Below are 26638 nucleotides of genomic sequence, written 5' to 3' on the forward strand. Positions count from 1 at the left end.
CAGGGCCAATGTGCACACAGACTTCTGCTCCAGAAATCCTAGGTAGTAATATGAACTGCTCAGTTCGCTTCTTCCCTTCCTTCCTCCTTCACATACATCAGTCTATCTCAGACAGTTGCTTTCACAGTATCTCAGTGCCAATAGTCATTCCCTAAGGCTGTAAATCCTTTGGTTATTCTCTGACTGAGGGTACTGGGGAAGTGTGAGTTTGACAGTTGTTTTCAGCTTCTTTGAGCTCTGCCATTCACTTGTTCTGACCTCAATCTGTCTGTCTGTCTTCCCCCAGGAGGTGGTTCTCCATACAGAACAGCCAGCTGGTGTACCAGAAAAAACTAAAGGTCAGTGAGGCTTCTTCAGGTGACGCTGGGCAGATTGGCCAACCTGTCTTGACCCACTGTTAGGTCCTGTACAGCCCCCTCCTATTGCTCTAAACTCATCCTGTGATGGGCTGGCTCATTTTATTTTATTGACCTTGCATGTGGTAATCAGCAGAGTCTGGGGAGGAGGTTTCTGAGGAGCTGATGATGACAGATTCAGGTTGCTGACAGAGCCACCTATTCTCACTCTTTCAGGATGTCCTCACGGTGGTGGTGGAAGACCTGCGGCTCTGTACTGTCAAGCCATGTGAAGACATAGAGAGGAGGTTCTGCTTTGAGGTTGTCTCCCCTACCAAGTAAGTTTGGAGGCTTCCCTGTGTCATCCTCATGGCTGGTGGGCTGTATATAGAACTGCTACAAATCTGATTTGAGCAGATGCTGCCCTGATCTGTTCAGTGATGACTGGGAGGCAGCTCTGCCTGTGTTCTAAAGTCTCCGTGAAGTTCATCATGGCTATGCAGACCTAATGTACAAACAGACTGTGAAACTGGCCATAGTCATCCCTCTAAAATAGCTGGACTCATTTCTGTCCCATGCCTGTCAAATCAGGGTGCCACCCCCATTGAAAAGGCTACATAGGGACAAAGTGGGACAGTTTTGATCAGGACTTGCATCCTGCCCTTTTATTCTTTCCAACTCTCTGTTTTCCCTTCCAGGAGCTGCATGTTACAGGCTGACTCAGAGAAGCTGCGTCAGGCTTGGATTCAGGCTGTTCAAGCCAGCATCGCTTCTGCGTACCGGGAAAGTCCTGACAGCTACTATATTGAAGTGAGTGAGGGTGCAAGAAAGGTCCTGAGTGTGGGGTCTCAGAGCCTTGGCAGTGGGCTTCTGAGCTGTGACATGTCCAGTATGGCTGGGTAGACCGTTTGGAAATACCCTTTCTACTGGTGGCTTTGCTAACTCAAAGAGTGCTTCTGCAATGTAAAGATCTGAATCAAGTCCTTCCACAGTGCTTTGGAGATCCTAGATCCTATTTTGTTCCCTGCAGAGATTGGACCGAACTGCTTCCCCTTCCACGAGCAGCATTGATTCTGCTACCGACTCACGGGACCGCAATGTGAAAGGGGAGTCCATCTTGCAAAGAGTGCAGAGCATCCCTGGGAATGACCAGTGCTGTGACTGTGGTCAGCCAGATCCCCGATGGGCCAGCATCAACCTGGGCATTCTGCTATGCATTGAGTGCTCTGGTATCCACAGGTACTCTACGTGTGTTGCCAGCCAGGTGCTTGGGTTATGAGTGTGAAGTGTATAATGTTTGTACAGATTAACGAGCCATCAAACACTGGTGATGTTCAACTCAAGTAGGGAAACCTTTCTTGTTAGGGATGTGAAGGCAAGGAAAGTAGAATGGAAGGATTTGAAGATCGATAGTACAGAAGAACAGCTTTTAACATGAATAATGCAGCAGGATTGATTGATATCAACTTAAGCATTTCTGCAATAGCTTCTACAATCACTTCTGGTTTTGAAGCATTGTAACCATTCCAGTTTTCTTCCTTTTGAAGGAGTCTGGGTGTCCACTGCTCCAAAGTCCGATCTCTCACACTGGATTCCTGGGAGCCAGAGCTACTGAAGGTGAGTGTTGGCTTTTAACACCAAAATCTGGACAGTGCTGGGTGGGGAGAGCAGTCTGGCCTGGTAGCAGGAGTAACTCCTCACCTGAGTACTTCATTCTCTCCTGGTTGTATTGCAGCTGATGTGCGAGCTGGGGAACAGCACCATGAATCAGATCTATGAGGCGCAGTGTGAAGAACTTGGACTTAAGAAACCAACAGCAGGGAGCTCCAGGTGAGTTTGAGTGCATGTAGTGCTCCTACCAGCTCTGGGGGAAGTTATAAACCCTCAGCTCTACTCTGAGCAATCTGGAAAGCCAGCAGTGGGGCTGGCATTCAGTGAGGGCCCAAGCTCTCACTGAAGCACACAGTGTGGCCTTGGCCATCCCCTTCCACTCTCAGCATTCCTCAGTTTTGCTTTGAAATGGGAAATATATTTAAGGTTTGAGAAACTCTGCCTTTTTCATCCTGGTCTCAGTGATTTTTAGGGCTCAAAGCCGAGTTGAGGAGCTGAGCCAGCACAGCCTCATCTCCTTATAACTGTTTGCTATGAGTGGTGTGACCCTGTGCTGTTCTTCTCCCAGGCAGGACAAGGAAGCCTGGATCAAGGTGAAATACGTGGAGAAGAAATTCCTGAAGAAGTTACCAAGTGGGGAAGCTTTAGCAGAGAACGAGAGGAAACCTCGACGCTGGTGTGTGAAGAAATGCCAGAGGAACAACAGCACCACAAAAGCACCCACAGCTCGGAGGAAGTACCGCCACGAAGCAGGCAATGCATCACCAGCCATGTTGTCATCAGGTGGGAACCTCCCTGCTTGAGAAGGGCTCTCAAAGCTCAGCGTGTTTAATCATGACTGTAGAACTTTTGCATTGCTCATCTGTGTGTGTTATTAATTGTTCATGTCCATGTCTCTCTAAAACAGCAGCCACGCTGGAGAGGAAGTTCCGTCGAGATTCCCTCTTTTGCCCTGATGAACTAGATTCTCTCTTCTCCTACTTTGACACTGGTGCTGGCTCTGGCCCACGCAGTAAGTACAAAGAAAGAAAGAAGGTATCCCTGCTTCTGGCACTCTTTACCTCCCAACTCTTCTAAGGCATGTGCATTGCACCAGACTTAAGGCAAGGCATTGGCCTCACTTGGAGAGGCACTCAGCTGGCCAAATCACAAACATCCTGGGTAAATATACGAGAAGAGCAATGGGGAATTACTTCCAACAACTCCAACCCATCGCTCTTTTTATTGCTTTTATGGTTTTAATATCCCATCCAATCAGCCCTTGGTGTTTGCATTCTGGTAGACGGGATTTTTTTGCCCTATGTTTTTCCTTCCAGACTATGCATCCCATCAACATTTTTTTTTTTTTCTGGTTTTATTTTGGCTTTAATTTTTTTCTCCCCCCATGGTGTGTATTTTTTTTTTTTTAGTGTTTTTTCTTTTTAAAGCAAGTCTTACTGCGGACAATTTTTCTTTTAGTGTATGTGACAAACTCCCCTCATATTCCGTCCACCTTCCTCTAGGTGCCAGCCACATCTCTGTGCAGCATCCGCTAACAGGTGGCCCATGGAGTGGCAGTGGCATTGGTCCCGGTGGGAGCGGTATGCCGTTCCTCCTGGACGGAGGTAAGGTGACGCTCTGGCAGCTAGCAGCAAAAGAGACACCTAAATTTGACTTGTTCCAAACCAAGCATCAGATGCTGTGTGATGGCTTTCAGAGACTTGCTTTCCCAATGGCTGAAACTGAGAAGGGTCTCAAGTGCTCAGTTCAGATTCTTCTGTAGATCTGGATGGCAGATTCAGAACTGTGCAAGCACCACAGAAATTGGTGCGAGTCTGTATCTTCCATAGGGTGATATCACTACACAGAGAAAGGCAGCCTGCTGACCATTGACTAGTGTCCTCACAATTGATGTAATTCTCTTCTGGATCAGTTAGTGGAAGTCACAGTCGTACTCCTTAGCTCCTATGGAGCACTGAATGAAGCCCAGCAGTGGTGGTTGTCGGTGTGGCACAAGTGCAAGGGGCCATGTCTGCATGTAGATCAATTAGCTTCTGTGCTATCTTCCTTATCTGCCTTGGCTGGGGAAGTGTTAATTGTGAGCTGCAATTTCAGGAGCATTTATTTAGAGGCTCTTCTCGATTTAGTACCTGGATGTAGCTGCTTTGAAGGTCTCTCTGAGCAGCCCTGAGGTTGAGGTTTGTTGTTCTGCTTTGGTTTTCAAGGCTTTTACTTCAGTTCTTGCAGACTTGTTTCTCTTTGCCATGACTGCTCAACTCGTGTTTTTGAAACATTTTGCCAGCTCCAGCCTGGCTTATTTTTCTTTCTAATCACAGCTATTTGAGCTTAGGTAAATGTAAACCATGGGCACTTAACATCTTGAGTTCTGGGATGAATCAAAGATAGATGCCCTCAACCCTGACAGTCACTGGCAAGCTAAATGCAGCAGGATGCAGAACCCAGCCAGCATTTCTAAGGAGCAGAGCAAGGGTGATGTCCCATCCCTGTTCTGCAGAGGCAATTCCTGCACTGATTCTTCCTTCCCTTCATTCATCCTCTTGCCTGTTTTTTTTGGATCTGAGTTCAAGAAGGTACAAAGTTGCTCATCTGCTGCATGTCCTTGGACAAGTTGCTTCTTCTCTTTGTGACGCCACTGTGTAATCAGCTGCCTTATAGCTTTCACCAGTCAAGCAGGGAAGGTGTGAAGCTCCATGAGGAGGCAGAAGAGTGAAAGAGCTGATGGTCAGTGCCTTGAGATTAGTTTGAGATATACTACTGACATTATTTGGCCCAGTCGTTATCAATAATCAAGAGCAATGAATTGGCAAATGCCTCAGTAACAATTGAAAAGCTCTGGAGAAAGCACAGAGTGAAACTGATATTATTAACAGTGAAAGCAGAGGGGTGTCTTCATTTACTTCTGACACCATGTAGCCTGCTGCAAAGTTGTCTCTGCTGCTGCTCTGCTCCAGTCTACGTCACAGCGTTCCTCATGGATTGCAGCAAGTGCTGTCCTTGACAGTCCAGAAGTGCCATGGCAATGTTGGAGCATCCCTGCATGAACAGCAACGTGGGGACATGGACACCATAAGGCTTTTGCAGTTTTTCCTTTGGCAGTTTTACTGAGTGGGGCTAAACGGGGTAGCAGTCCCCCCTCTCCCTTGCCAGCAGTGCCTGGTGCAATGTGTTTGTGATGCTCTGTGCAGCCCTTTTTCCCCTGTGGTCTCAGTTTTGACTGGTACCGGAGTGCCTGGGTATTAAAATGGCCTTGGTTTTTCTTCTGTTGGCCCTGCAGGTCTGAGCAGCGACAGCGGACTTGGAGGAAGCACAGATGGCAGCACTGATATCCTGGTGTTTGGCTCTGTGGTGGACAGCGTGACAGAGGAAGGTGGGTGTCACACACAGGCTGGTGATGGAAGTAGGGTGGGGAGCAGCTAGAAAGGAGGGATAGTTGTGATTATTTGGTGCCAAGACCAGCAGAGAACATAGCAAATTGGAAACGCCAAGCTTTTGGGTCACATCTCTCTATCTCTTTCCTGCCCCTCAGAGTGTGAGGTGTCAGAGGAGTCAAGTGGAGAAGCAGAGATTGAACAGGAGGCATCAGATCTGGAGGACCTGAGGGAGCTGCATCCTGGCTTATTGATCTACAAAGCAGCACAGGCCCGAAACCTGCCGCTTATGGCAGAAGCCCTGGCACACGGTGCTGAGGTCAACTGGGTGAATGATGAAGATGAAAACAAAACTCCTCTGGTTCAAGCCGTGATGGGGGTACGTTGTGCTCATGGTTGGGAGGTTGTGGTTGGGAATGTGAGGTCTTGGCTCTAGTTTGGAGGTCGCTAACAATGGGTAACATACAGTGTGGTGTTTGCTTGTGCATCCTCTCAGAATTCATTTAGAAATCCCCCTTTACTTTGCCAGGGCTCCTTGATAGCCTGTGAATTCCTGCTGCAGAACGGGGCAGACGTTAACCAAAAAGATAGCAGAGGCCGGGCTCCCTTGCATCATGCCACGTATATGGGACATACTGGGTGAGTCCTTTGCACGCTGCTCTGATTTGCTCCATCACCCTGGGGGTGGGCAAAAGAACTGGCCTTTGGGTGGGTTTTTTAGTGGTTAAGAAGGGACTGTGCCCTGTGAAGGTGGGATTTGTGTTGATGGTTTTTCCTTTCTCTTGTGCAGTCAGGTCTGTTTGTTCCTCAAGCGAGGGGCGAACCAACATGCAGTGGACAGTGACGGGCAGGACCCGCTCAGTATTGCAGTCCAGGCAGCCAATGCAGACATCGTTACCTTGTAAGTGCAGCCTGGACCTTCCCTGTAGGTGGAAACGCTGCCTGTAGATAACCAGCAGGAAGAAGTAACTTAACATTTCTCCCTTTGCTTTCTCTGTTTCATTCTAGGCTGCGTCTGGCTCGAATGAATGAGGAAATGCGAGAAGCAGAGGGTCCCTTTGGACAGCCAGGTCAATATCCCAGCAACAGCCCCACTGAGCTCCAGTACAAGAAGTGTATACAGGAGTTCATCAGCCTTACTATGAGGAGGGAGTGTTAGTGAACACGTCCCTCACGCGTGGCGCCCTTTGCTGTCTTGAAGTGGGGGCTGGATTTCTGGAAGCCCCAAGAGCCCCATCCTTGGTATATTGGTGTTTCTTGCAGATTGGTCTGTTTTTGATGCCCGAGCGTATGGGTTGAAATGCACGCAGGAAGGAATGGGGTCTTTCTTCTTAGTGTGAAGTTCTCATACTTGACTACTGGATGGTTGATTTTTGTGTAGGAGACCCTTGGGGGCAAAACCACAGACCATGACGTGTGGATTTGAGTGTGTGAAAAGTATGGGAGATGAGTTTAGCATTAAATAAACAAACACAAAACAAAACAAAAAAAAAAGGAAAGAAGAAAAGGAAACCCTCTATCACCAGGAGAAGCCCAGCAACAATACGATCAGACGAAGCTGTCGTGTCTCTCCTTCAGTGCAGTCACCGTGCACTGAATTCCTGTCTGAACTATTTGTTTGGAAGGGGTTCTGATGGGGAGGCCCAGCAGCCTGCTTTCTCCTGGGAGTCTGCAGCATCTGCTGGGGACCAGTTTAGAATACTCAGATGTGACCTCCACGTTGGGAACGTGCTGTTTCTTGGGGTAGATACTTCGCTCCAGAAGGCAAAACAGAAGGGGTAGAATTGAGAGCGATGGCTGCCCACCTTACTTGCTCTCAGGACTATTACTAGCCACGCTCCCCTTTCTTTGGCCTTGGTGGTTAGCTGGTCAAAGCCATAGCTCACCTGCTTTCTGGACCAAGATGCAGTCTGCGCAGTGGTATGGAAGCAGCGATGCTAATCTTTTGAGGCTGGGAGAAGCTTGTCGCTGGCGATGGGCTTTTTCTGTCAGGGAAGAAAAGCCAAGTCCAACTCCCAGTGCCAAAACGGCTGCCTGCACGATGCCATTTGGTTTGGTTTGTTTCCTAGTCACCGGATTTCTGACTTTGCATCTCTGTGAAGGAGACTTCTACCTGCATGTGTATCCCTCTGTGCTCACCCAGCATGCTGAAGCATGTGAGTAGGGCATCTCAGCAGCTGGCCCAGCTGGACTCCTGAGTTTCCCAATTCCAGTGGCCAGCACGATCTTCTTTGTGATTTCTTTCCTTTCTGGTGTTATTCTTTGCTGGAGTGGGAATGTGTTTTGACTCGGAGCACTTTGTTGCTAATGTTTCTGGTCTGTGTTCTGGGAATCATGCTGCATTAGCTGTGCAGAGGTGCTGTTTCAAGTGGACATACAGAACACGTGTACCACTAGCAGACTGTCCTCTGGCTGGGAATTTGGATGCCAAGAGCCACTTCAACATGCCCTCAAACTGCTGTAGACATCAGTGTGTTTCAGGACTTGTGGGTTACAACCCACAGTTGATATTTAACCTGCCTGGGCACCTAGGCTGCTAGGTGTTGGGCCACAGTGCCTTACAGATAGTGCTGGGATCCTGAGGGGGGTCAGGATCTCATGAGGAACGCAGAATACCAGGCAGAGTTCCCCATCCTCCTGCATTACATCCGCAGTGATACACAATCGCTCTATCTTTCATCTGATACCTTTGACTTCTTTCCTTCCTTTACAAGCTGGCTGCTCTCTTGCTGCAGCCCTTGGTGGGTTCAGTCCTTCCAGGTTTATTTCTAGGGGCACAGGTCTGTCCTCAGGAGAACAACCAGCTCTTCATTGAGACAGCACCCTCAGGGACTGAACCAGCTGCACTTCGCCTCCACCCATTTGTCTGAAGGTGGAAAAATCAAGAAGCTCAGGCTCTGGTAGTTGTCTTCTCAGTTCAAGGGTGAGTCCCTGCTTCCTTAGGAAAGTGTTAATCCACATTCTGCTTCAGACAGAGCAGTTTTCTGTATGTGATCTGTGGCTTGAAATTCATCTTTCTCTTGGGTCTTTTTCATTCCTGTTCCCTTTAGAGCTGGGAGATGCCCAGTGCCACAGCCCCAGCTGTGCTACGAACCTGAAACAGCCCTAGTGAACACACTGAGCCTGCTGCAGAATGGTGGCAAGGGGGAACCTGGCCCCACGGCCTCCCTTCCTTCCCTATATAATGAGCTTTGCCCCATCTGCTTCCATCACTCCAGCTGCTCTGAGTGCTTTGTACTCAGCCCACTGCTGCTGGATTTGGTCCCCATCAGACACCCTCCTTGTGAGCTGAGCCTGCTTGGTTTGCAGCCAGCCCTTCAGCAGGACTGTGCCCCATCAGCACCTCAATGCTCAGAGCAGGACAGGAACCAGCACTCAGTCAAAAACTGCTTTTGCTGATGGAGTTAGGAACCGAGAGACCTCAAATTAACTCTCTTCAATCCCATCTTATGCTGATGTGCATCAGTTGAGTTGTCAGAGCTGATGTGGTTGAGCTCTTTTCTTGAAGGAGAAGACCATGCTGCCATCTTTCAGGGTACTTCAGAGATGCTAAAAGCAGAATCCACCTTTCAGCACCACAATCCTGCTCTGTAAATGGATTCCAGCACAGTTATCATCTAGCAACGTTTTTCACCCACACGACGACTTAAAACCAACCCCAATTGGTTTTCCAGCTCTTGATTAGAAGTTAGGGCCGACCTTTCTGTGAGCCAACAAGGAACTGGAGATGTGGCTTCCATTTCTTTGGGTCATTTTATTTCACAGTCAGCATTAGGTGACTCATAAGAACAACACAAATAATCATGTACAGGTAGGTCCAATGAAGCTCAGACTCACTGCTGAACTACATGAAGTTGAAGCATATTGTAAATACCGATGCAAAAAGCAGTGTCTTGCAAGACAATTTATTTAACATGTATTGGTACTTTATTTAGATTCAATGTATAAAGCGACTTTGTGCACTTTTCCTACATACAGTATTGGGGGGGGGGAGGGAGAGGGGTTGATTTATGTTCTTTTGTTATGGGTTTTGTGCTGTCTTTTTATTTTTTAATCAGTGAAATTGTTAAGTATTTAATTTATTATTGCTGTGCCCAGAGGACTAGTGCAATTTTGATTCAATACAGGTTGGCTGTATTTAACGTCAGGATCTTTTTTTTTTTGTAGCAGTGTTAGGGAATATGTTTCAAAACCTGCCTTTTTTTCCCCCTACCGTTTTCCTTTCCCCCCCTTCCCTTTCTATTTTCATTATACAGATGGCGAGGCACGAAACGCCTTTAGTTTGTAATATAACCAAACACTTCAGTGCATCCTGTGGTTTCTAAAACAAAAACAAAGGTTCTCCAGGAAAATCATGTTAAGGAGGCACTTCTCAATGTTTACTGTGTTCATTTGCTTTCTTGGATTGGGGTTTGTATGTATGTGTGTGCCTGGATGCGTGGAGTGGGGATGTAGTACAAAACAGGTTTGTTTTCAGCAAGATAAATGGCCAGCCAGGCTTGACGTGACCTCGTTTCATTTAGATCCAAGTCCAGCTCTGTTTGTGTTGTACAATCATATTTGAAGTATTTAATGCCAAAACTTCTTATTGTTTTTCCTTTAATCTCAAAGAGTGCGTTCAGTATCTCTATGACATTGATTTGCAACCACACTTAACATGAGAAGCTTTGCCTTTGTCTAGAAAGCAACATGCCAGGCGTTCTCCAAACACAAATGGACCAGAACCTTCAGATTCTGTCATCTCCTGTGTTTGCATTAACATTGATACACCTGTACCAGCTTCTGAGTCGACCCGAACCCTTTAAACAGGTGCCTGGAAGCAAAGATTAAGGTTTCAGTTTTCACATGGGACAGCTTCAAGTTGCTGGCGAGTTGAAATGATCCCCTTTGTGATCCCATGTGTCATCTGGGGCTGCCTCAGGTGTTCTTTGATATCTCTGTAATATGCAGTTCCTCAGTCTCAAGGCTAAAGATGGAACTGGAAAAACTAATGTTCTTAAAGGGGCAAAAATGATTTGCTGTCGGCATAAAACAGATCAGTAACATCTCAGAATAGCCCAAGGGGCTGCTATTATGCAAAAGTACAACGTGACCTCCTAAATTAAATGCACTGATATGTGGTTGTACAGTGGCTTAATGCAGCTGCTGGGCTGCCTTTGTCCCACCTCTGGCACTCACTGCCCGAGCATTATTGCTTTCAACCAAAGACAAAACCAGAATGAACGGCTTCAATGTGACGCTTCAACCATAGGTTTGCTGATGACAAACATTGTATGTGTGTGTGTATGAGAGAGAGAGAGCATTTGGTGCTGTTATATGGAGGAGAGGTGGGGAAGGAGGGATGGAGCAGGAGGAAAAGGAGAGTGGGAGTGTGTGAGAATGCCTTGGGTTGGTTTTTCCTTTGAGAATCCCCAAATATAGAGTGCTGTTTCCATAGGGATACGATTCATATCGCAGCTTCCTCTGCCTTGGAGGGAAGTCGGGCTGGGATGCAGCTTCTGGGAGCTGCACACCTGATATTAGTGGGATGACAGGAGGGTTATGGGGAGCAAGAGGGGGGTGGGAGCACATTGAGTGTGGATTCCCCATCCTGGATGAAAGCAGCCCTGGCTGTGGCTGAGCTCATCCAGCCTCTTAGTGCCCAAAGCTCCTTCTAAGCTTCACTCCAGGGCTGGCACTTGCTGTAAATACTTCTCACCTATTAACCCCTCACTTGCCTGCTGCCACTACCACTTTGGACCACGTTTTTTAATCCCCCCCCCCACACCCTCTTTCTCTACACAGCCTGTTCCGACTGTAACTATGGAACCAGATATTCTGTATGTTATTATCTTTGTACCATTTTAAAGCTGTTGCTGTGCTGTCTGCCTTTTTCCCCCCCCATAACCCCGCTCCTTTCTCTTCTATTGTCTCTTGAAACACTGTTAATAAAAACCTAGATGAACCCCTCCCCTCCCTCTTTGGCTTTATTTATTCACCTGGGTTTTCTTGCCTTGTTGCCTGTATTAACTGGATCTGCAACCCTATTATACACTGAGACACCCCAATGACCTTCCATTGCTTTTCAGTGTGCCCTAAAAGCCCCCCAAACCCACTCAGTGTACTCAGGGCATCCTAATTGGCTCCCAGAGCTCATCAGTGTGCTTTGGGATGGCCCAGATGCTTCCCAATGTGCCCCTATGGCCTCCCAGGACCCCAAAGGGAGCCTTAAGGCAGCTGCAGCTCTGCAGGTGAATACCTGGGATCTTTATCTCTTCCCCGGTGGCTACGTGGGTTCATCTCCAGGTGAAAACCAGCTCAGTCTGCAGCAGAAGTTGTCCTGGAACACGGAGAAGTGAATGTCCAGCACAGAGGGGATGCATTGCCCAATTAACTCTGAAATTAAAGCGTCATTCTGCAACCAAGGGAGGTTTTGTCCCGGAGCAGCAGCCGAACCCTTTGCCTTCAAGCTGTGCTGTGAGCCAGGCCCTAATAGGGCAGGTAGCCCAAGGGTGACATCACAGCACCAAGGTCTGACCTTAATGAAGAATCTACACGGCTGATTATTGCTCAACTGCAGCAGACGATGGGAATGTTCTGTCATACAGAGGCAGCTGCTGATCTGACAACTACCCCACACCCTTTTAGAAGGCTCCTCCAAGCTGTCTTCAGGCTGGAAGCTGCTGCTTGTGCTTGTGCTGCCTCCGAACCACTGCTTGGTGCTACTAAAGGCAGCACGAGCAGATGGGGAGCAGGTTTGCTTTTCCCTTTTAGTGTCTCTACAGTAATAAACCCCAATATTGGGTGGAAGCAAAACCAAAGCAAACTCAATTTGCAGCCGTGCTCTGCGGCTCAGAGCGTTTTATTATGACAAAAATAAGTTAGAAAACAAAGCTCGGAGCTTTCTTCACAATGCAGGAAGTCATCACAATTATAACAGAGTAAAACCTACGCCATCAGAAATAAATAGGTTGGTTTATGTACACGTAAGTCACTGTCAAATATTAACATTAAAGCACGTCTATAAATGGGCTGCAGGAAAAACGCAGCGCTGTGTTCATCTCAGTTGCTTCTTCTGTGGCAGAGAAAAGTGACCAGCCCTATTTCAATCCATTCCTCCGAGACAGCGAGTCCCACTTGAAATAACCAGGGCTGAAGCATTTTGTGCCTGGTCCTCTATGTGATAAGCAAAGGACAGAGCTGTGATCGGAGCAGCTTATGTCAAATCATCATCCCTGACCATGGGGTGTGTGCACTCCTTTCCTCATGTTGATGTCCCCCCTTTGGTGGTGGGCTGACTTCTCTCTGCACATGAAATGCACTTGGCCTGTGTGACACCACGGGGTGGTTTTCCTTGCGAGGGTTTCTAAGTGAAAAGCTGCGAATAGGTTTTCAGGAGGGCTGTGTACAGCGCTCACATCCCTGGGTTATTCATTAGGAACAGAGGGATTCGGCGTGATGCCTGTGCTCAGGATGCAGCCCTTATGATGGCTCTGTGCCTCACGTTCTTAACCATTTAGTTCTGTACCCGAATTGCTGCTCTTCATGTACCTGAATCCATTCAGCACCACGTCTGGGCAGTGCTCAGGTATTGCCTTGCTGGATGCTGGGCAGGATGTGGGTCACTGCTGTTGGCTGCAGCCATGTGCAGTCCTGAAGTGTGGCCATGGGCAGGAGCAATGTCCTTCCCAGCCTCCTGCACAACACGGTAGCTTTCTAGGGTCAGACTCACACTAGGGATGGAGGGGGTGTGGGCTACTTTTAGTGTCTTCGACCTGAACCTTTGGTAGCAGAAGAGGAGAGACAACACCAACGTATCTATGAGCAGCTCTAACATTTCCACTACAGACAGCACCGAGGACCCAAACCAGAGGCTCCATTGGCTTCCCATGCTGGACAGAAGCAGATTATCCTGTGGAACAAATCAAAGGACAAAATCATTGCATACAGCCAGCAGGTCTATTAGCTGTTCATCATCTGGGGACTAATTGCCTGTGTCTATGTAAACTATGGCATTTAGAAGCTTATCCCTAAGGAAGAATAATTCCAGCCCACCCTGGGGGATAGTCCTCCCTCTGACCACACACAGCACATTGTAATTAATGAGAGCTGATCTAGAACAAGCCTTACCGAGAGCAAAGGAGACTCATTCACAGACTGGTAGTTCAGCTGCTTGTAGTAGATGGTCACCTTGGCAATATCCTTCCTGCATTGGAGGAAAGGAACAGTCAGTGAGGCCTTTTTGTCTTGATTATACACACTTAATGCTCAGCAATAGGGCCCCCTCCATTTCTAGTGTAACCTTTACACGTTCTACAAAGACAAAGTCAATCCACAGTTCAAGAGCTGTAATTTTTCTTGGTCACTAACCTGTTGCTTGTAGAATTATATCCATTCTGATGCCTTAGAGCTTGGCGGATCCAGTCCTGCAGCACATACACGCATGTTACTGACAATCCTGTCTCTTGAGTTTCAGTATGTTTAATACTTTACATAGGCCACCTCTTGACTCACAGTGCTTCCCATTGCAAGACCTCAGACACAGTGACATGTGAGTTACTACACCACAACACCCGCTGAAAGCAGAAAGTTATTAATGCCATTTAGTAGGTGGGAACTCAGGCAGTGACTTGTTTTGGGTCACAAGGAGGTTTGGATTAGAGCTGGAACAGAATGTGCCACTCCAGAATCTCAGTCTGGCATCTCAGCTATGGAGTCCTTCCCCTGTGCTCAAGTTTGGGACCAGTTTGCTTTATTTGCCTTTGGTTTTCAATGTTCCCATAGCTACATGGATACAGTCCCACCTCTAAACCCCACAGTTGTCTGTATGGATTACCTGAGACTTCCTCGATGGCCATTTGGCTGTCCCAGCAGACACCTTGTAGAGTGACTCCCTGTTAGGACAAAAACAGAGACTACAATCACTTTGACTCTTGGTTTGTTGTTCGGAAGCAAGACACATCCCTGCTCACTGCAGGGCAGTTGGACTAGATGACCTTTAAGGCTCCTTTCCTCAAGCCACTCCATGATTCTGTGATACTTGGCTTTCAAAGCATCTCCTTCCATTTTGAAAGCTGATATTGATCGTGCTCCATTTCCATGACCTACCTGCAAGGCTTGGGGCACTGATCAAAGCAATTCAGGTGGTGGTTCCTGAGCCTGCTGTACAGCTGGTAAAAGCAGTGGCCTGGGGGACGAGAAATACACTCAGGGAATGGAAGGTGAACAAATGGGACACTCCTCAAACCTCTGCCCTATGACGTGTTGATGAGGACAGGACAGCATGTTTTCCCTTACCCCACGCAGGCTGCTTGTTGTAGTTGCAGTACTCAGCCCCGGGAGGCAGTGGGTAGTAGTAATACCCACAGCCACATTTTTGAACCATTATGTGCTGAAAGCAGGAATGCAGACAAGCCTGTAAAAAAGAATAAGACACAAAAGAATGGATAAGGCATCAGTTCTCCAGTGCTCGGAGAGTAAAAGCTCTCTGGAGAGTAAGGAATGAATTGAATACATGGGCACCTCAACCAGCCACAGTGACAATACCTGCAGGGTGTAGGAGTTGTAGAGGAGTTTAACTTTCACATCCCTGCCGTCTGTTGTGCATTTCCCATAATTGCCACCCAGGCGATTCACCTCGTCCTGTGGACACAGAAGAAAGGCCTGAGTGATTAGCAGCCTTAATTGGTGGCCATAGCCATCACTATGTAAACTTGTCTGGATGGAGCGCCACACAAAGGACAGGAAGGACAGAAATATATACATGCTTTGCTAACAACACAGAGTTCAGCTCCTCATATCTTTATGCCATCAGAAGGAAAAGACAGCAGCCAAACCTGCTGGATGCCAATGGTGGTGGCAATGCCTGGTCGGATGTCAAAGCCTTCATGCTCAAGGAACGGCGTCTGGTTGTGGTTGTGTATCATCACTTTCACACCTGCTACTGTAGACAGGAGTGGGATGTGATCCTTCTGTTCTGCTCTCAGGATAAGGGAAAGTCCTGCAAGACAAAAAAGAAGGAAGCTTAACACAACTTATTTGGGGTTAAAGTAGGAATGTCATCGTGTCTTGAACTCTCAGCACTGATGGAACTGCTCTCCTAGCTCACAGAAGAGTCATTGATGTTCCATAGACAGGAATGGCCAGGTAACCACTGCACGTCTCCTTCACCCTTTGCCAAATAACATACCATAAGGAATTCCTGGTTTTGTTGCTGTCCAGAAGGAATCTGTTCCCTTGCTATTAAAAGTATAGCAGCTTCCAAAGACTGGGTGGTGAAAGTGAATGTAGTCACTGAAACAAAGACAGATTCCAATCAGCTTTGCAAGATGTCAGGTGTGGGCTCAGTTTCAAACTCCCAACCCCTTGAGTTTTGCTGATATCCTCATCAATATCAAAGGCAGCAGAGTACCTGGGCCTGCAGGGCTCCCCATCGTACTGACAGGAGTAGACCATGTCTTCTATCTTCTCCTCGTGATCAGAAATGTTGATTATAACTGGCTGCTGGGACATGATGTTCATGTAGTGAAACCTGTACCACTCAAGGATCGCATCCATCCCAGATGAGTAGGTCTTGTAGAAGCAGTTCCCACCTGTGGCATTACACTGGGAGAGAAGAAGAAGATATGGAGGCATTCAGCACAGCCATGATCCTATGATGCTGTGATTCTCTCTTTGCCTCAGGTAGAGTGTGATGGGGACAGAGCCCACACTTACCAGTCTGAAGCCCACAAGGGACTGCCTCTTTCCTGTCCTATTATTGAACTCAGTTGTTCTCAGTAGAGAGAAGTTCTGGCTCAGTTTGAAGCTGGATCTGTTGTGGTTTCCTGTGCTTGGCAAGTCTCTCACGTGGATGCTGTTCTCGTTGACATGGAATAAGCTGGCGGATGTGTTGATGCCATATAGAATGGTAACAGATCTCTCTGCCATGCGATCCAATTGAGCCAAGTGCTCACTAACCAGATCAAATCTGTAAGGACAAGAGATATTGGCTCGTTGTGAATATCCACGTGTCTCTTAGGCAAAACCGGCTGCACAAACAGGCCTCCCTGTCAGCCAATTATATAATTATTCTGAGGAAATTACATAATTCCCCCACGATGTAATTGAAAACTCCTTGATAAGTCACCACAACTGTGTGAGCTGTGTATGGCGAGCGCAGTCACGCAGACTTCAATGGAAGTTTTATTGCTTCCTTAAAGCCATTTGTCTGAACAAACGAGCAGGCAGGATCTTAGCATGCATCACTCCAGCACATTATGATTGAGCTATGGACAAATGCATGCAGTAGCTGCCTCTGGGCCCTTGTAGCTAGGGACAGAGCTGCAGCCAAAGGCAAAGCCCAGGTTACCTGTATGGATCCAGATTGCAGATGGTAATTGCTGGAAACATTTTGGGCTCTGAATGCATGGACATGGTCAGGACAACGGGGTAGGCCCAGTATTGACTGAACATGAGTGCGAACTGCCAGTAGAGCATGCCAAAACTGGCAAGTAAGAGCAGTGTCCAAAAGGCTGTTTTCATCTTATTGCTGCTCGAGCACACGAGGCGGATGGTGCCGTGGATGGTTGTGTTCTTACAGAAGAACTCAAACATGTCCTTGAAGGAATCATAGAACTCTATCAAGCCTTCTTTTCTCTCTTCCTCCTCTCTCGCCGCTTCCTGCTCCATCCTTTAACTCTGTTTCTGCTCAACAAAAAAGGAAAGAAAAAAAAGATCTTATTAGCTTTCCAGAATGACCACTGCTGATCTATAGGTGCTTTCCAATGGGGTGCCAATGAGTTTGCTGTTGGCCCACATCCCTCTTCCCAGAGTCTGGACAGCAGAGAGCAGAAAAGAATGTTTTACATGCCACTGCCTGAGTGACTTCAGGTGTTTGTATCACTCACCCGATGACATCTCTGTTAGTGTGGATATGCAAAGTTAACGTGACTAATCCCCACGCTGCTGAGAAGTCTGCAGCCCAAGGAGCGTGCAGCTTCCTTCTTTCTAAGAATACGAAGGGCCAACGCTTAGTGCTGAAGCGTTGCACCACCATTTATCAGGACAAACATGCAAGCAGTTCATTTATATGAGCAAATTACAGGTGGAGCCCACTAGGCTGGGGAGCTTCAAGCATGGCTTGAACCAGCATTGCTCCAACCTTATGCCAGGGAATCAAAGAGTGAGTCCAACTTCGGTGTATATGGAAGGGACAAACTGGGACCTACAAATCCTTTTATGAATGGTTATCTCTGTTTTACAGAAGAGAAAAGGAAGAATAGAGGTTGAGCATCATCCAAGAGTGGCAAAACAGGAAATCAAAACCCAGCTCTTCTTCGTCATGGTAACTAAACAGGCTGCTCTGCTGCTCTAAATTACCCCTGAATTGTGCTGATGGAAACGTGAACATTATTTATGCTCGTGCTTTCGTCAGCATGGACTGAGGGCATCTTCCTATGTTTCAGTATCAGCTGTCATGTTCAGTACGTGGAACTATGCCATCAAGTCCTGCAATATGTGAGTTTCCAACATGACAGCTCTGTGTGAATCACCGTGACTGTGACGCTATTAGGAGACGTTTGCTGAGCGTGGCACTTCGCTCCGACCTTAATTCCAAATGTAATATGGTAACAGTGATTGAAGCCAAGAACTGAGTGCACAACTAAAGCACTGTTGAAGTGAACAAGCAGCCAAGGAGAGTCCTGCAGCTCAGCTGGTCCATGAAGCATCCTGACCTCCAATGCCTTCCCCCTCAACTCAACCTCCCCATGCAACAAACATAGAAAGTCAAAAGGATTATCCATGGCAAACTGGAAATGAGTCCCTAAATAAACACATTTTTTTGTTGTTGTTAGATTTTATGCTAGGCTACATTCATGCCAATCTACATTCAGCCCTTGTATTACTCAGCGTTACTCAACTCATACATTGAATGAGTCCTTAAGTGCTGGAAATGAAAACTGCAAGGCCAAAATGGGGAAAAGCAGTACAGCAATGCAAACAGAGAGCCTTTCAAAGCACAAGTACAGGCAGTGAGATATCCTCTCTCACCCATCTCCCAGGTCAGCCTGTCCCTAACTCACTTATCACAGTGAGCAGTGGCCCATCCTGTTGGTGATAGACGCCTGGAGAGAGGCTGCAGGTTATAGAACCATGGAATCATAGAATCACAGAATCATAGAATCATAGGATGGCTCAGGTTGGAAGGGACCTCAAAGATCATCAGTTTCCAACCCCCAAACAGGCGTATTCTCATCCATCATCACAGCAACTTCACGCTCAACATATTAAACACCTGAGCAAGGGTACAAACATCATACAGGCAAATACTGAAGCATGTGTGTATAAACCTAGAGCTACAAATCAGAAGTACATAGATCCAGAAAGACACAGCAAAATGACAAAGACCAAATTGCAAACCACCCCTAATCGTACCTTGGCAGAAAGTTTTGAGTGTTTAGAGCAGGCACTGAGCTCAGCCTTCAGCTCTGGGCAGCAGACAATCTCGGTGCCACACTTTGGGGCTGCCTGTTTTAACTGCAGATAGGCTGGAACTCTCCAGCCTATATGGATCGAATCGATGACATCAAAAGGGGCAGGACTTGTTAAGAAACAAATCATGGAAATTATTCAAAGTATGATCCAGGGAATAATAGGAAGTGAATGAACTGGACAAACAAGTTAACATAAGGGTTACACTTGGGTTAAGGTTGGTTTGACTGAGGGGAAGGGGGTGTTCCTTTTTTTTTTCAATGGCCTGAACAGGTTTTTAGCTGTATTTCATAAATACCTATTGAGTTAGCCACGGATCCTAGAAGGTTCTTCCTGCTCTGAGCTTCCCTATCACAGAATTAGTTTTCTGCCTTCTCTCCACGGCTTGCATGATCACTGGTAATTGAAGCCATTAAGGTTTCCACATGTGTGCTTCGGGAATTACATACTTCATTGTAATCTGAAATGATCAACTACTCAGTCAGTGCAAGGTACCCACGGCAGTGGATTTCTTCCTGCTTCTCCAAAACTACTGCTCATCTATAGTGGATTTTCCCATAGCCATTAAGAATTTGGCTCTTCAGATTATGGGACTTGGATGGGTTCAATATGAGCCACTAATTGTGATTTAAACCAGGGCATCCTATATGTGATGCACAGCTGAAGAGGCTTGTTATAACATGACAGATCTCTTCCAACCTGAATGATTCAGTGATTCTATGAAATTCTAAAGTGAAAAATAAAATCCATTTGGTTCTTGAATCAACAGCTACAGCAGAGCCGCTCCTCACTAATGGACAAAGCAGTCAAACCCTCATTTGAAACCTCACAACACTGAAAACCTAATTCTGCCATGTTCATCTATTTGTCCCCCACCCTTCTTTCTCTCTCCACTTGATATTGTGCAATAGCAAACGGCAAACAATAAATCCTTGACAATGAAATCGTTGCACAATGAACACTCACACGGCAAATTCTGTTGCTTCATTATGGCTGCGGGCCTCAGTGTAGAGATTGGCTCAGAAAGAATTGTTCTGATGTGTTGCCAGACAGCCAGGAGATTTTCCTGCGGGAAATGGAGAAGAACTGGATATGCAGACAGTGCTGTCCCCCAAGCAAGATGCCATCTCTGTTGGCCCTTGCTCATTTGTCATCCCATGTCCTAAGCTGGGAGGAGAAGGGAAGAAAACTCTTTGGCTTGTTACAGCTTGGTGTTAAAGAGTCTGTAAATAACAGAATGACCTTTTGTGCTGCAGAAAAGGACTCTGTGCTGGCTTTCGTTGCTGTGGTTGAGAAGACAATTCTCTCCCATCTGACAGACTGATGAACATAGGAATGAAAGTGATTCAGAACAAACCTTTGTATACGTGCCTCTCTCATATCAGTGTGACAAAGAAGGTAGAAAACCTCCTGCAGGCAGAGAGCAGAGACTGCAGCTATTGCACATGGCAGTTGGTCCAGGATCTTAAGCTCCTTAGGCACCTGGTGATACCCATGATAGAATGGAACACTGAACTGCATGCTGATCTGGGGGAACCCAAACTGAAGAAGAAAACCCAAACCCAACTCCCAGCAGCTCTCCTTGCAGCACATCATGCCATAATTTGCTGCCCACTAACTGCACAAAGTGTCTTTTAGCTATTAACTTTCTTCCTTGTTGCATTTGTTTGATGTTATTGCACGCTCTCACACTTGTCCCATTACTTTCCATCCTTATCCCTGACCATGCCTGTGCCTTCCAGATGTTCCTGTTCCTCCAGCAGCCTCCATACATCTAATGTTAATCTCGACACTTAGAAAATCAGGCTCTACTCACGTCACTTGGTCCTGGGTGGATGGAGCTGGTTCTCCTGGACCGCTCCAGGCACTCCCCAAGCCATCTTCCCACACTACCCCTCACTGCAGAGGATGCTGCATCCCAACCCAGCTTTCCCCACTCTGGCATTGGTGTGCCTTGCCTCCTCCTTTTTGCTGGGAACTCCCTCACAGGGTTTTCTTTATGGCCACTGGATGAGCCAGTCTATTCCTCCTCCCACTCAAAGGCAGACAAACTCCTGTGGGTGAGTACAGAAATAGGCAACTCCCAGCACTTCTTGCACGCCATGGTTGGCTGTGCTGTATGAGCTTGAGCTGGCACACACCGGGCTTTGCCTTTTCTGTCTCTTGTTACTCAGAACTGCTTTGCCTTCCTTTCAGAGCTGGGCACAAAACTGCTTTCTGCTGTCCCTGGTTGTACCTATGAGACGCTTGGAGATGTGGCTAAGGGGATCTGTATCTAGAAACCACAAATAGCACTGCTTGCAGCAGCAGGGGAGCACTGGGTTGGCTTCCTGTGCTGGCTTGCTGCTGGCCAAAGCATCTCTGAACACCACAGGGCTGCCAAACCTGCTCCCAGATGCTCTGAGCTCCCCATTGCTTGGATTTATCCCCATCTGGGCTGAAGCTGGAGCATCCCTACACAGCCCAGAAATCACAGCAATGAGCACATGCACATTCTGCTAGTCACTGGCATTTAAATATTCCCTAATTACACCCCTGGTTACAAAGAGGCCCCAGGTAACCCCTGCTTTTCATTACGCCTCCACCAGAGGCGCTTACAGCCGAAATGCAGCTGCAGCAGCAAAATCCTGCTGGCTCCAGTATGACCAAGCATTCATTTCCACTCACTCACCTTCCTGAATAAGACGTGTGTCGCTGCTCCTGTCATCCCTCTGGGATAACACCTCCTCCTTTTTCTCTTCCTGTTCTCTTCTCAATGTGTTTCTATCGTCACAGGCCTTCAGAGGCGCTCCACCTGCTCGCCTTGGCCATTTCAAAGGCTAAGAAAGTGGTGAAGTCCTCCTCCCAATGGACTTTTTGCCCTCTTCCAGCTCAGACTCAGGATCTGTAGGACTGCCAACACAGCCGGGACTGGCAGAGGTTAGAGAACAACAGAGAGAACCTCTTCTGTAGGCACATGTAATACGGCTGTGTTGGCATCGCAGCTCTCACATCTCCATCATGCTTGAACACCAAATCTCCCCAAGCTGTTGGCCAAGCTCCTGGATAAAGTGGCAGATGTTATCCCTGGATCCTCTATTCTCTTCTCCCACTGTGGTTGCTGCTCCTTCTGGTACCCAGCAGAGAGATGGCAACGCAACGTGGGCCAGCAGTGCGTTGGGGTTATTCAGTCCACCACCTCCAGGCTTTCCTATGGGAGCCGGAAGAGATGTCAACAAGAGGAAGAGACACTACAGTATGGCAGCTAGGAAGGAGAGGAATGAAGAAACCGGGAACAAACTGCGCAAGTGCAAAACAGTCATTAGCAAATCAGTAACTGAAACTAGCTATTACATAAATGGCTGTGGCAGCTGTCATACCTTTGTAGCTGGATGCTTTTCGGTTAAATTCAGCTGCAATGCTAGATATGTTCCATCAGCAGCCTCTCAAAGTTGCTTTTCTCCCCCTAATGAGCACATCTGTGCCTGAGAGTAAGTGCAATGTCATAGAATCCTTAAGGTTGGAAAAGACCACTAAGGTCATCTGGTTCAATCATGCCATAGGGCTGGTACCATCATGGCAAACATACAGACAGCTCAGCAATGGAAACCTTAGCAGGTGTAGCAATAATTCTCTGAATTCAGGCTGATCCTTGGGAGATGATGTGGATGGAGTCACTGTCTTGGGGGGTGTTACTGAAAGGTGGAGATATGGCACTGAGGGACGTGGCCACTGTGCACATTGGGATGGATTTGGGTTGGACCTGGAGATCTTAGTGGTATCTTCCAATCTTAATGATTCTATGATAAAACCTGGCTTTAAAAAATAGATCACGTTCTACCCTTGAAATAATATCAGAAGCTACACGAAGCTCTAGACCAATGTAAGTATCACACATGGTTTCTTTCTGATTCTTTCAGACACGTATACTAGGAGGTCCATTACTACCTGTGCACCCTGGGTCTGTTTGCTGTGATGTTTGTGTGCTTATTCATAAAGAAAACACTGCACTGATAGGGCAAGCCCTAAGATTTGCCTTTAATCATCTGCTTTTCATATTTTTTCCATGTTCAGGACAACTTTATCAGCCAATTAAAGAGTGGAAATGCTGCCACATGGCTTCCAAAACCTGTATGTAACCATGAGTAATGTGGAATGAATAATCTACTGTAACAGCCCAAATATTCCCAGTCTGACCTGTGTGGTCAGCACTAAGGGAAATCCTCCATAAAAAGTCCCCAGAAGTTAGACCAGGAATGGTCTGTAACCAAAAGGAGATGGACTGACACTGTATAAAACCCACCCAAAGGCAGAAATCTCCAAACCCTCCCCATACAAAGACTAAATCCTATTTGCTGGAGGCTTTCTGCTTGCCAAGAGTGGCACGTTATCCAAAACAAGAAATAAATGCAATGTGAAGACTTCACTTTTTTGCTCCATCTATGAGACCACAAAGCTGACCCTCCACCCACATACAAGGGCCAAAGCACGTGCAAGGAAATGCTGATCTGAAAGCCTTCAACTCTTGAACTTCTCTCTTCTCTTGCTGTACAATCTTGGGCAAATCTTTGTGCCTCTCTCTGTTGCTTCATCTCTGAAACAGGTGTAATGACACTTGGCAGCATTATTGAGAGGGTTAATTGGTGTTTGTATAAAGCTTTGGTGATGTAAGCTGCCATGTAAGCACGATGATGACTATTGCTTTGATACTGCTTGTTAATTGCAACAGGATGGGTAGTAGTCATGCTGTAGCATTTAAACATGTTTTTAAGACATATTCCTAGATCTCACCTGATACTTTAACACTACTCACTACTCCTGCATTGGACAAACAGAATTCTTTGTGCATTTAACAACCCTGCAGGTATTTTCCAGCACTGTGCAATGGGAACTCCACACATCAGACCTCATATCTTTGAGCTTTTAGCTTCCAGCCTCGTCGAATGAGATCCTTGCAACACACATTGCTTAACATAACAGACTTTCTTACCACTTCATCAGCATAAGAGGATAAGATCCAGAGATTATTTTCACTTCTGGATCCATTTGTAACACAGAGGTCTACAGATAAAGAAGTGAATGTACACCAAGAAGGCTTTCTCCTTTGCTTAATGTATTTTTTCCCCCTCAAATTCCCTCTTCCCTCAGAACACATTCATTCCCTCATCACACAAGGACTGATAGTGAAGCCAATAATGTAAGCAATGCATTTTTTATTACTTAATATTGAAAAGTAGCTTAACATAAAACACCCTGATTCTCCTCTCCACCTCTGGCACTTCTCAGTGGAGCCTGAACATCGACTTTGACTTGATAGATCAGCAGCAATTACCTGTGAAACTCCATTCAAGACATCCCCTGCTTCCCATGCCCTGCTTTCCCCCTGCGGCTAGGTTTGTTCTTTGTTCAAGAATGTCATCTGCTATATATATCTGTTACACATTAAATACAACATTGGAGTGCAAATAAAGTAAGGTTGTATTTTCTTGCTGTTGCGATGAACAAGAGCAGGCTCACTTTAATCTGTCACAGACTTCAATATACGCCCCAAGCACCCCTCAAGGGAAGATTCTCTGGGACACGTTGTCATGAATATTCAGTGTAAACTGTGAGATGAGATGCCGTGCTGTTATTCTGGCTGTTATTTGAGCTGCATTGCTGTCTTATTTCTAATAATGTCTTCCATATATTTATTTCTCAGGTTGCTCAGAGTCTGTGCCGGCAGACATAAATCCTAAAGTCATCTGTGTTGCTTAGTGACCTCTATAGGGCAGGAAACATTTCATCATTGAAAGGCTCAGCTGTGCTGGGGGCACATACCTGTAGGTCATGCAGAGGAATATTGGCTGAAAGCAATGAGCAAATCAGAGCATCCAGCAAGGCTCGTTTTGTGTCTCACCAAAGACAAACTGCTGCTCCATTCAGCCTCAATCCAACTGCAGGACTAAACTGTCATTTTAAAGAAGGAAGGGGAAAAAAAGAACGTTTAGACACAAAAACGTGCTTTGAAATTCCAAACCATCTCCATGAAGAATGATTAACTGTAAGGATTACCTTTCTTTAATGGGATTTCGACAGCAACAAAACCACAGCCTTCCTAATGGCTTCTGAAAGCATCCATCCATCTCGCAAAGTAATAGCTTAATAACATTCTAATACCAGGCATGCTGCACTTTGGATATAAAAGGCAATCACACCAATGTCAAGTGCGGAAGCGGTGAAAGGCTCTGAGTGAAAGTGATGAACAATAAAGAGAACCTGGTATGCCATAGCTCATCTCTTGGTGATGTCATTAGGCCACTGATAGCTGCGTGCCAATTATCCTTAGGGAAGCACAGTATGGAGAGGTGAATGGGAGCAGAATCCCGGTGATGGAGTTCGTTATCTGGTATCAGGGGAATAAAGCAGGAAGAGGAGCGACCTTTGCTCTTTCTGACTCAGAAACATGCAGGAATTAATTTGTAAGTACTAATAGCTTCACGTCAATCATCACAAAGGAGGTCACCCTGTCCTTCACCAGGCAGGAGAGGAAATAGAAAGCTCTGGGTTCAGCAGGTTTATTGAGGATTCCACCTGTGGTGCTCAGGCTAAATTACCTGTGCTCTTATTTGGGTCACCTGAGGCCAGCAGTTTATCTGCTGCCCCTCCAACTTAGTATATAGAAAACAAGGTAAAAACCCAATGTATGATGCCTGGAAATACTCACCTGACCTATAAACGAACAGCATTGATCACTATCATAACAGCAGTGATTATGGATTTATGATTCACGTTTGGCTTTTGCTGCTGCCTTTAATCCAGGGAGCTCGAAACGGGTGACGCTCACCAAATGATTAAGCACACGTGCTTCAACTGAAGGCAGATAAATCACATTGGAACTTCCATACAATAGAACGATTGCTTCATGATCAACAACGAATCAGTGAGACTTGGGAACCACCGCAGCCCTTATGTGAAACATCAGATAACGATCCAGGTTGGAGTTGTTTAGGAATAAGTTCTTAGTTCTTTTTCAACACAAAATGATGGGGAATGGTGTCCTAGGAAATCAAAGGGGTCTGGCTTCTTCAAGGTGGGATAATCTCTTGGATAGCAATGCACTGCTGTTAAGGAAACACACACTGTGGTGATGAAACACCCACCAGAGGGAGGATACTTGTTTTAAAGCAAGGAGTTACCTTTAGATTAAACATAGAGGACAACTTCATCCAGTAGATGGTCGTTAGGGCAATGAGAGCTGGAGATAGAGACATCTGTCAATTAAATGGAACCGTATTTAGATGGAAGGCAGCAAAGTCTATTGATACCAATGGTGTTCATTGGGCATAGGCCGGCCTGGAAGTGAAGCATCTCACATGCAATCGAATTAAAGGGAAAGCAGAACAGAGTTACTCGAGATCCCTTGGTCAGGGTTATCTCTAGGTCTGAGTGCACATTCAGACTGAGGAATGGGGTCAATCAGCATATCGTAACAACGCTGGGCCAAACCCAAAGGCCCCATAGGGCTCCCATAGGCTCCCATAGGGTTCCCATAGTGCTCCCATAGGGTTCCCATAGGCTCCCATAGGCTCCCATAGGCCCCATAGGCCCCATAGGCCCCACAGGCCCCATAGGCCCCATAGGCCCCATAGGCCCCACAGGCCCCCATAGGCCCCACAGGCCCCATAGGCCCCACAGACCCCACAGGCTCCACAGGCCCCACAGGCCCCACAGGCCCCATAAGCCCCATAGGCCCCATAAACCCCATAAACCCCATAGGCCCCATAAGCCCCATAGGCCCCACAGGCCCCACAGGCCCCACAGGCCCCACAGGCCCCACAGGCCGCGGCCGCCCCCTATTGTTGACACAGGAGAAGCGCCCCCTATGGAGCGAATAGCGGAAGTCAGCTGACC

The 26638-nt window shown here is 46.9% G+C and overlaps 2 protein-coding genes across 17 annotated transcripts in view; one reads left to right on the forward strand and one right to left on the reverse strand.

Moving 5' to 3' along the window:
• The window catches only part of ACAP3 (ArfGAP with coiled-coil, ankyrin repeat and PH domains 3), a 73284-nt gene extending 62021 nt beyond the window's left edge, over positions 1-11263 (forward strand). For 5 of the 11 annotated variants that reach the window (XM_032448717.1, XM_032448718.1, XM_032448713.1 and 2 more), the window contains 14 exons: positions 287-338; positions 573-673; positions 1034-1145; positions 1366-1574; positions 1883-1952; positions 2071-2165; positions 2515-2729; positions 2854-2958; positions 3449-3550; positions 5212-5313; positions 5473-5693; positions 5844-5953; positions 6105-6215; positions 6323-11263. In XM_032448717.1, the coding sequence (XP_032304608.1) occupies positions 287-338; positions 573-673; positions 1034-1145; positions 1366-1574; positions 1883-1952; positions 2071-2165; positions 2515-2729; positions 2854-2958; positions 3449-3550; positions 5212-5313; positions 5473-5693; positions 5844-5953; positions 6105-6215; positions 6323-6473 (1756 nt within the window). In that variant the 3' untranslated portion in view covers positions 6474-11263. Of the gene's footprint in view, positions 1-286; positions 339-572; positions 674-1033; positions 1146-1365; positions 1575-1882; positions 1953-2070; positions 2166-2514; positions 2730-2853; positions 2959-3448; positions 3551-5208; positions 5314-5472; positions 5694-5843; positions 5954-6104; positions 6216-6322 lie in introns of all 11 variants that reach the window. The other 6 variants (XM_032448716.1, XM_032448714.1, XM_015882138.2 and 3 more) reach the window with 6 other exon arrangements.
• An 869-nt stretch (positions 11264-12132) lies between these two features.
• On the reverse strand, positions 12133-26264 carry SCNN1D (sodium channel epithelial 1 subunit delta). 6 transcript variants are annotated; one of them, XM_032448721.1, is made up of 16 exons: positions 25924-26264; positions 24566-25848; positions 21438-21956; positions 19733-19832; positions 16644-16978; positions 16010-16262; positions 15705-15898; positions 15483-15586; positions 15130-15293; positions 14840-14935; positions 14591-14708; positions 14402-14480; positions 14130-14187; positions 13664-13719; positions 13424-13499; positions 12133-13205 (listed from the first exon to the last, which is right to left on the reverse strand). In XM_032448721.1, exons 5-16 carry the CDS (start codon positions 16961-16963, stop codon positions 12855-12857), a joined length of 1869 nt encoding a protein of 622 aa, XP_032304612.1. In that variant the 5' UTR covers positions 16964-16978; positions 19733-19832; positions 21438-21956; positions 24566-25848; positions 25924-26264; the 3' UTR covers positions 12133-12854. The 6 variants fall into 6 exon arrangements, with proteins under 6 accessions (XP_032304612.1, XP_032304614.1, XP_032304611.1 ...); XM_032448723.1 differs by having other exon boundaries at positions 24566-25130; positions 25452-26264; XM_032448720.1 differs by having other exon boundaries at positions 24566-26264.
• Positions 26265-26638: the final 374 nt, after the last annotated feature.

This window comes from Coturnix japonica, chromosome 21 (assembly GCF_001577835.2).
Source record: "Coturnix japonica isolate 7356 chromosome 21, Coturnix japonica 2.1, whole genome shotgun sequence".
Taxonomy (NCBI): domain Eukaryota; kingdom Metazoa; phylum Chordata; class Aves; order Galliformes; family Phasianidae; genus Coturnix; species Coturnix japonica.

Excerpts from the sequence above, each read along its gene's own strand:
- SCNN1D (XM_032448721.1), bottom strand. The coding sequence starts at position 16,963 with ATGGAGCAGGAAGCGGCGAGAGAGGAGGAAGAGAGAAAAGAAGGCTTG. Across the intron at positions 15,899-16,009 it reads CCCTTGTGGGCTTCAGACTG|TGTAATGCCACAGGTGGGAA; the intron begins GTAAGTGTGGGC and ends CTTCTCTCCCAG. Across the intron at positions 13,206-13,423 it reads ATGAGTCTCCTTTGCTCTCG|GATAATCTGCTTCTGTCCAG; the intron begins GTAAGGCTTGTT and ends TTTGTTCCACAG.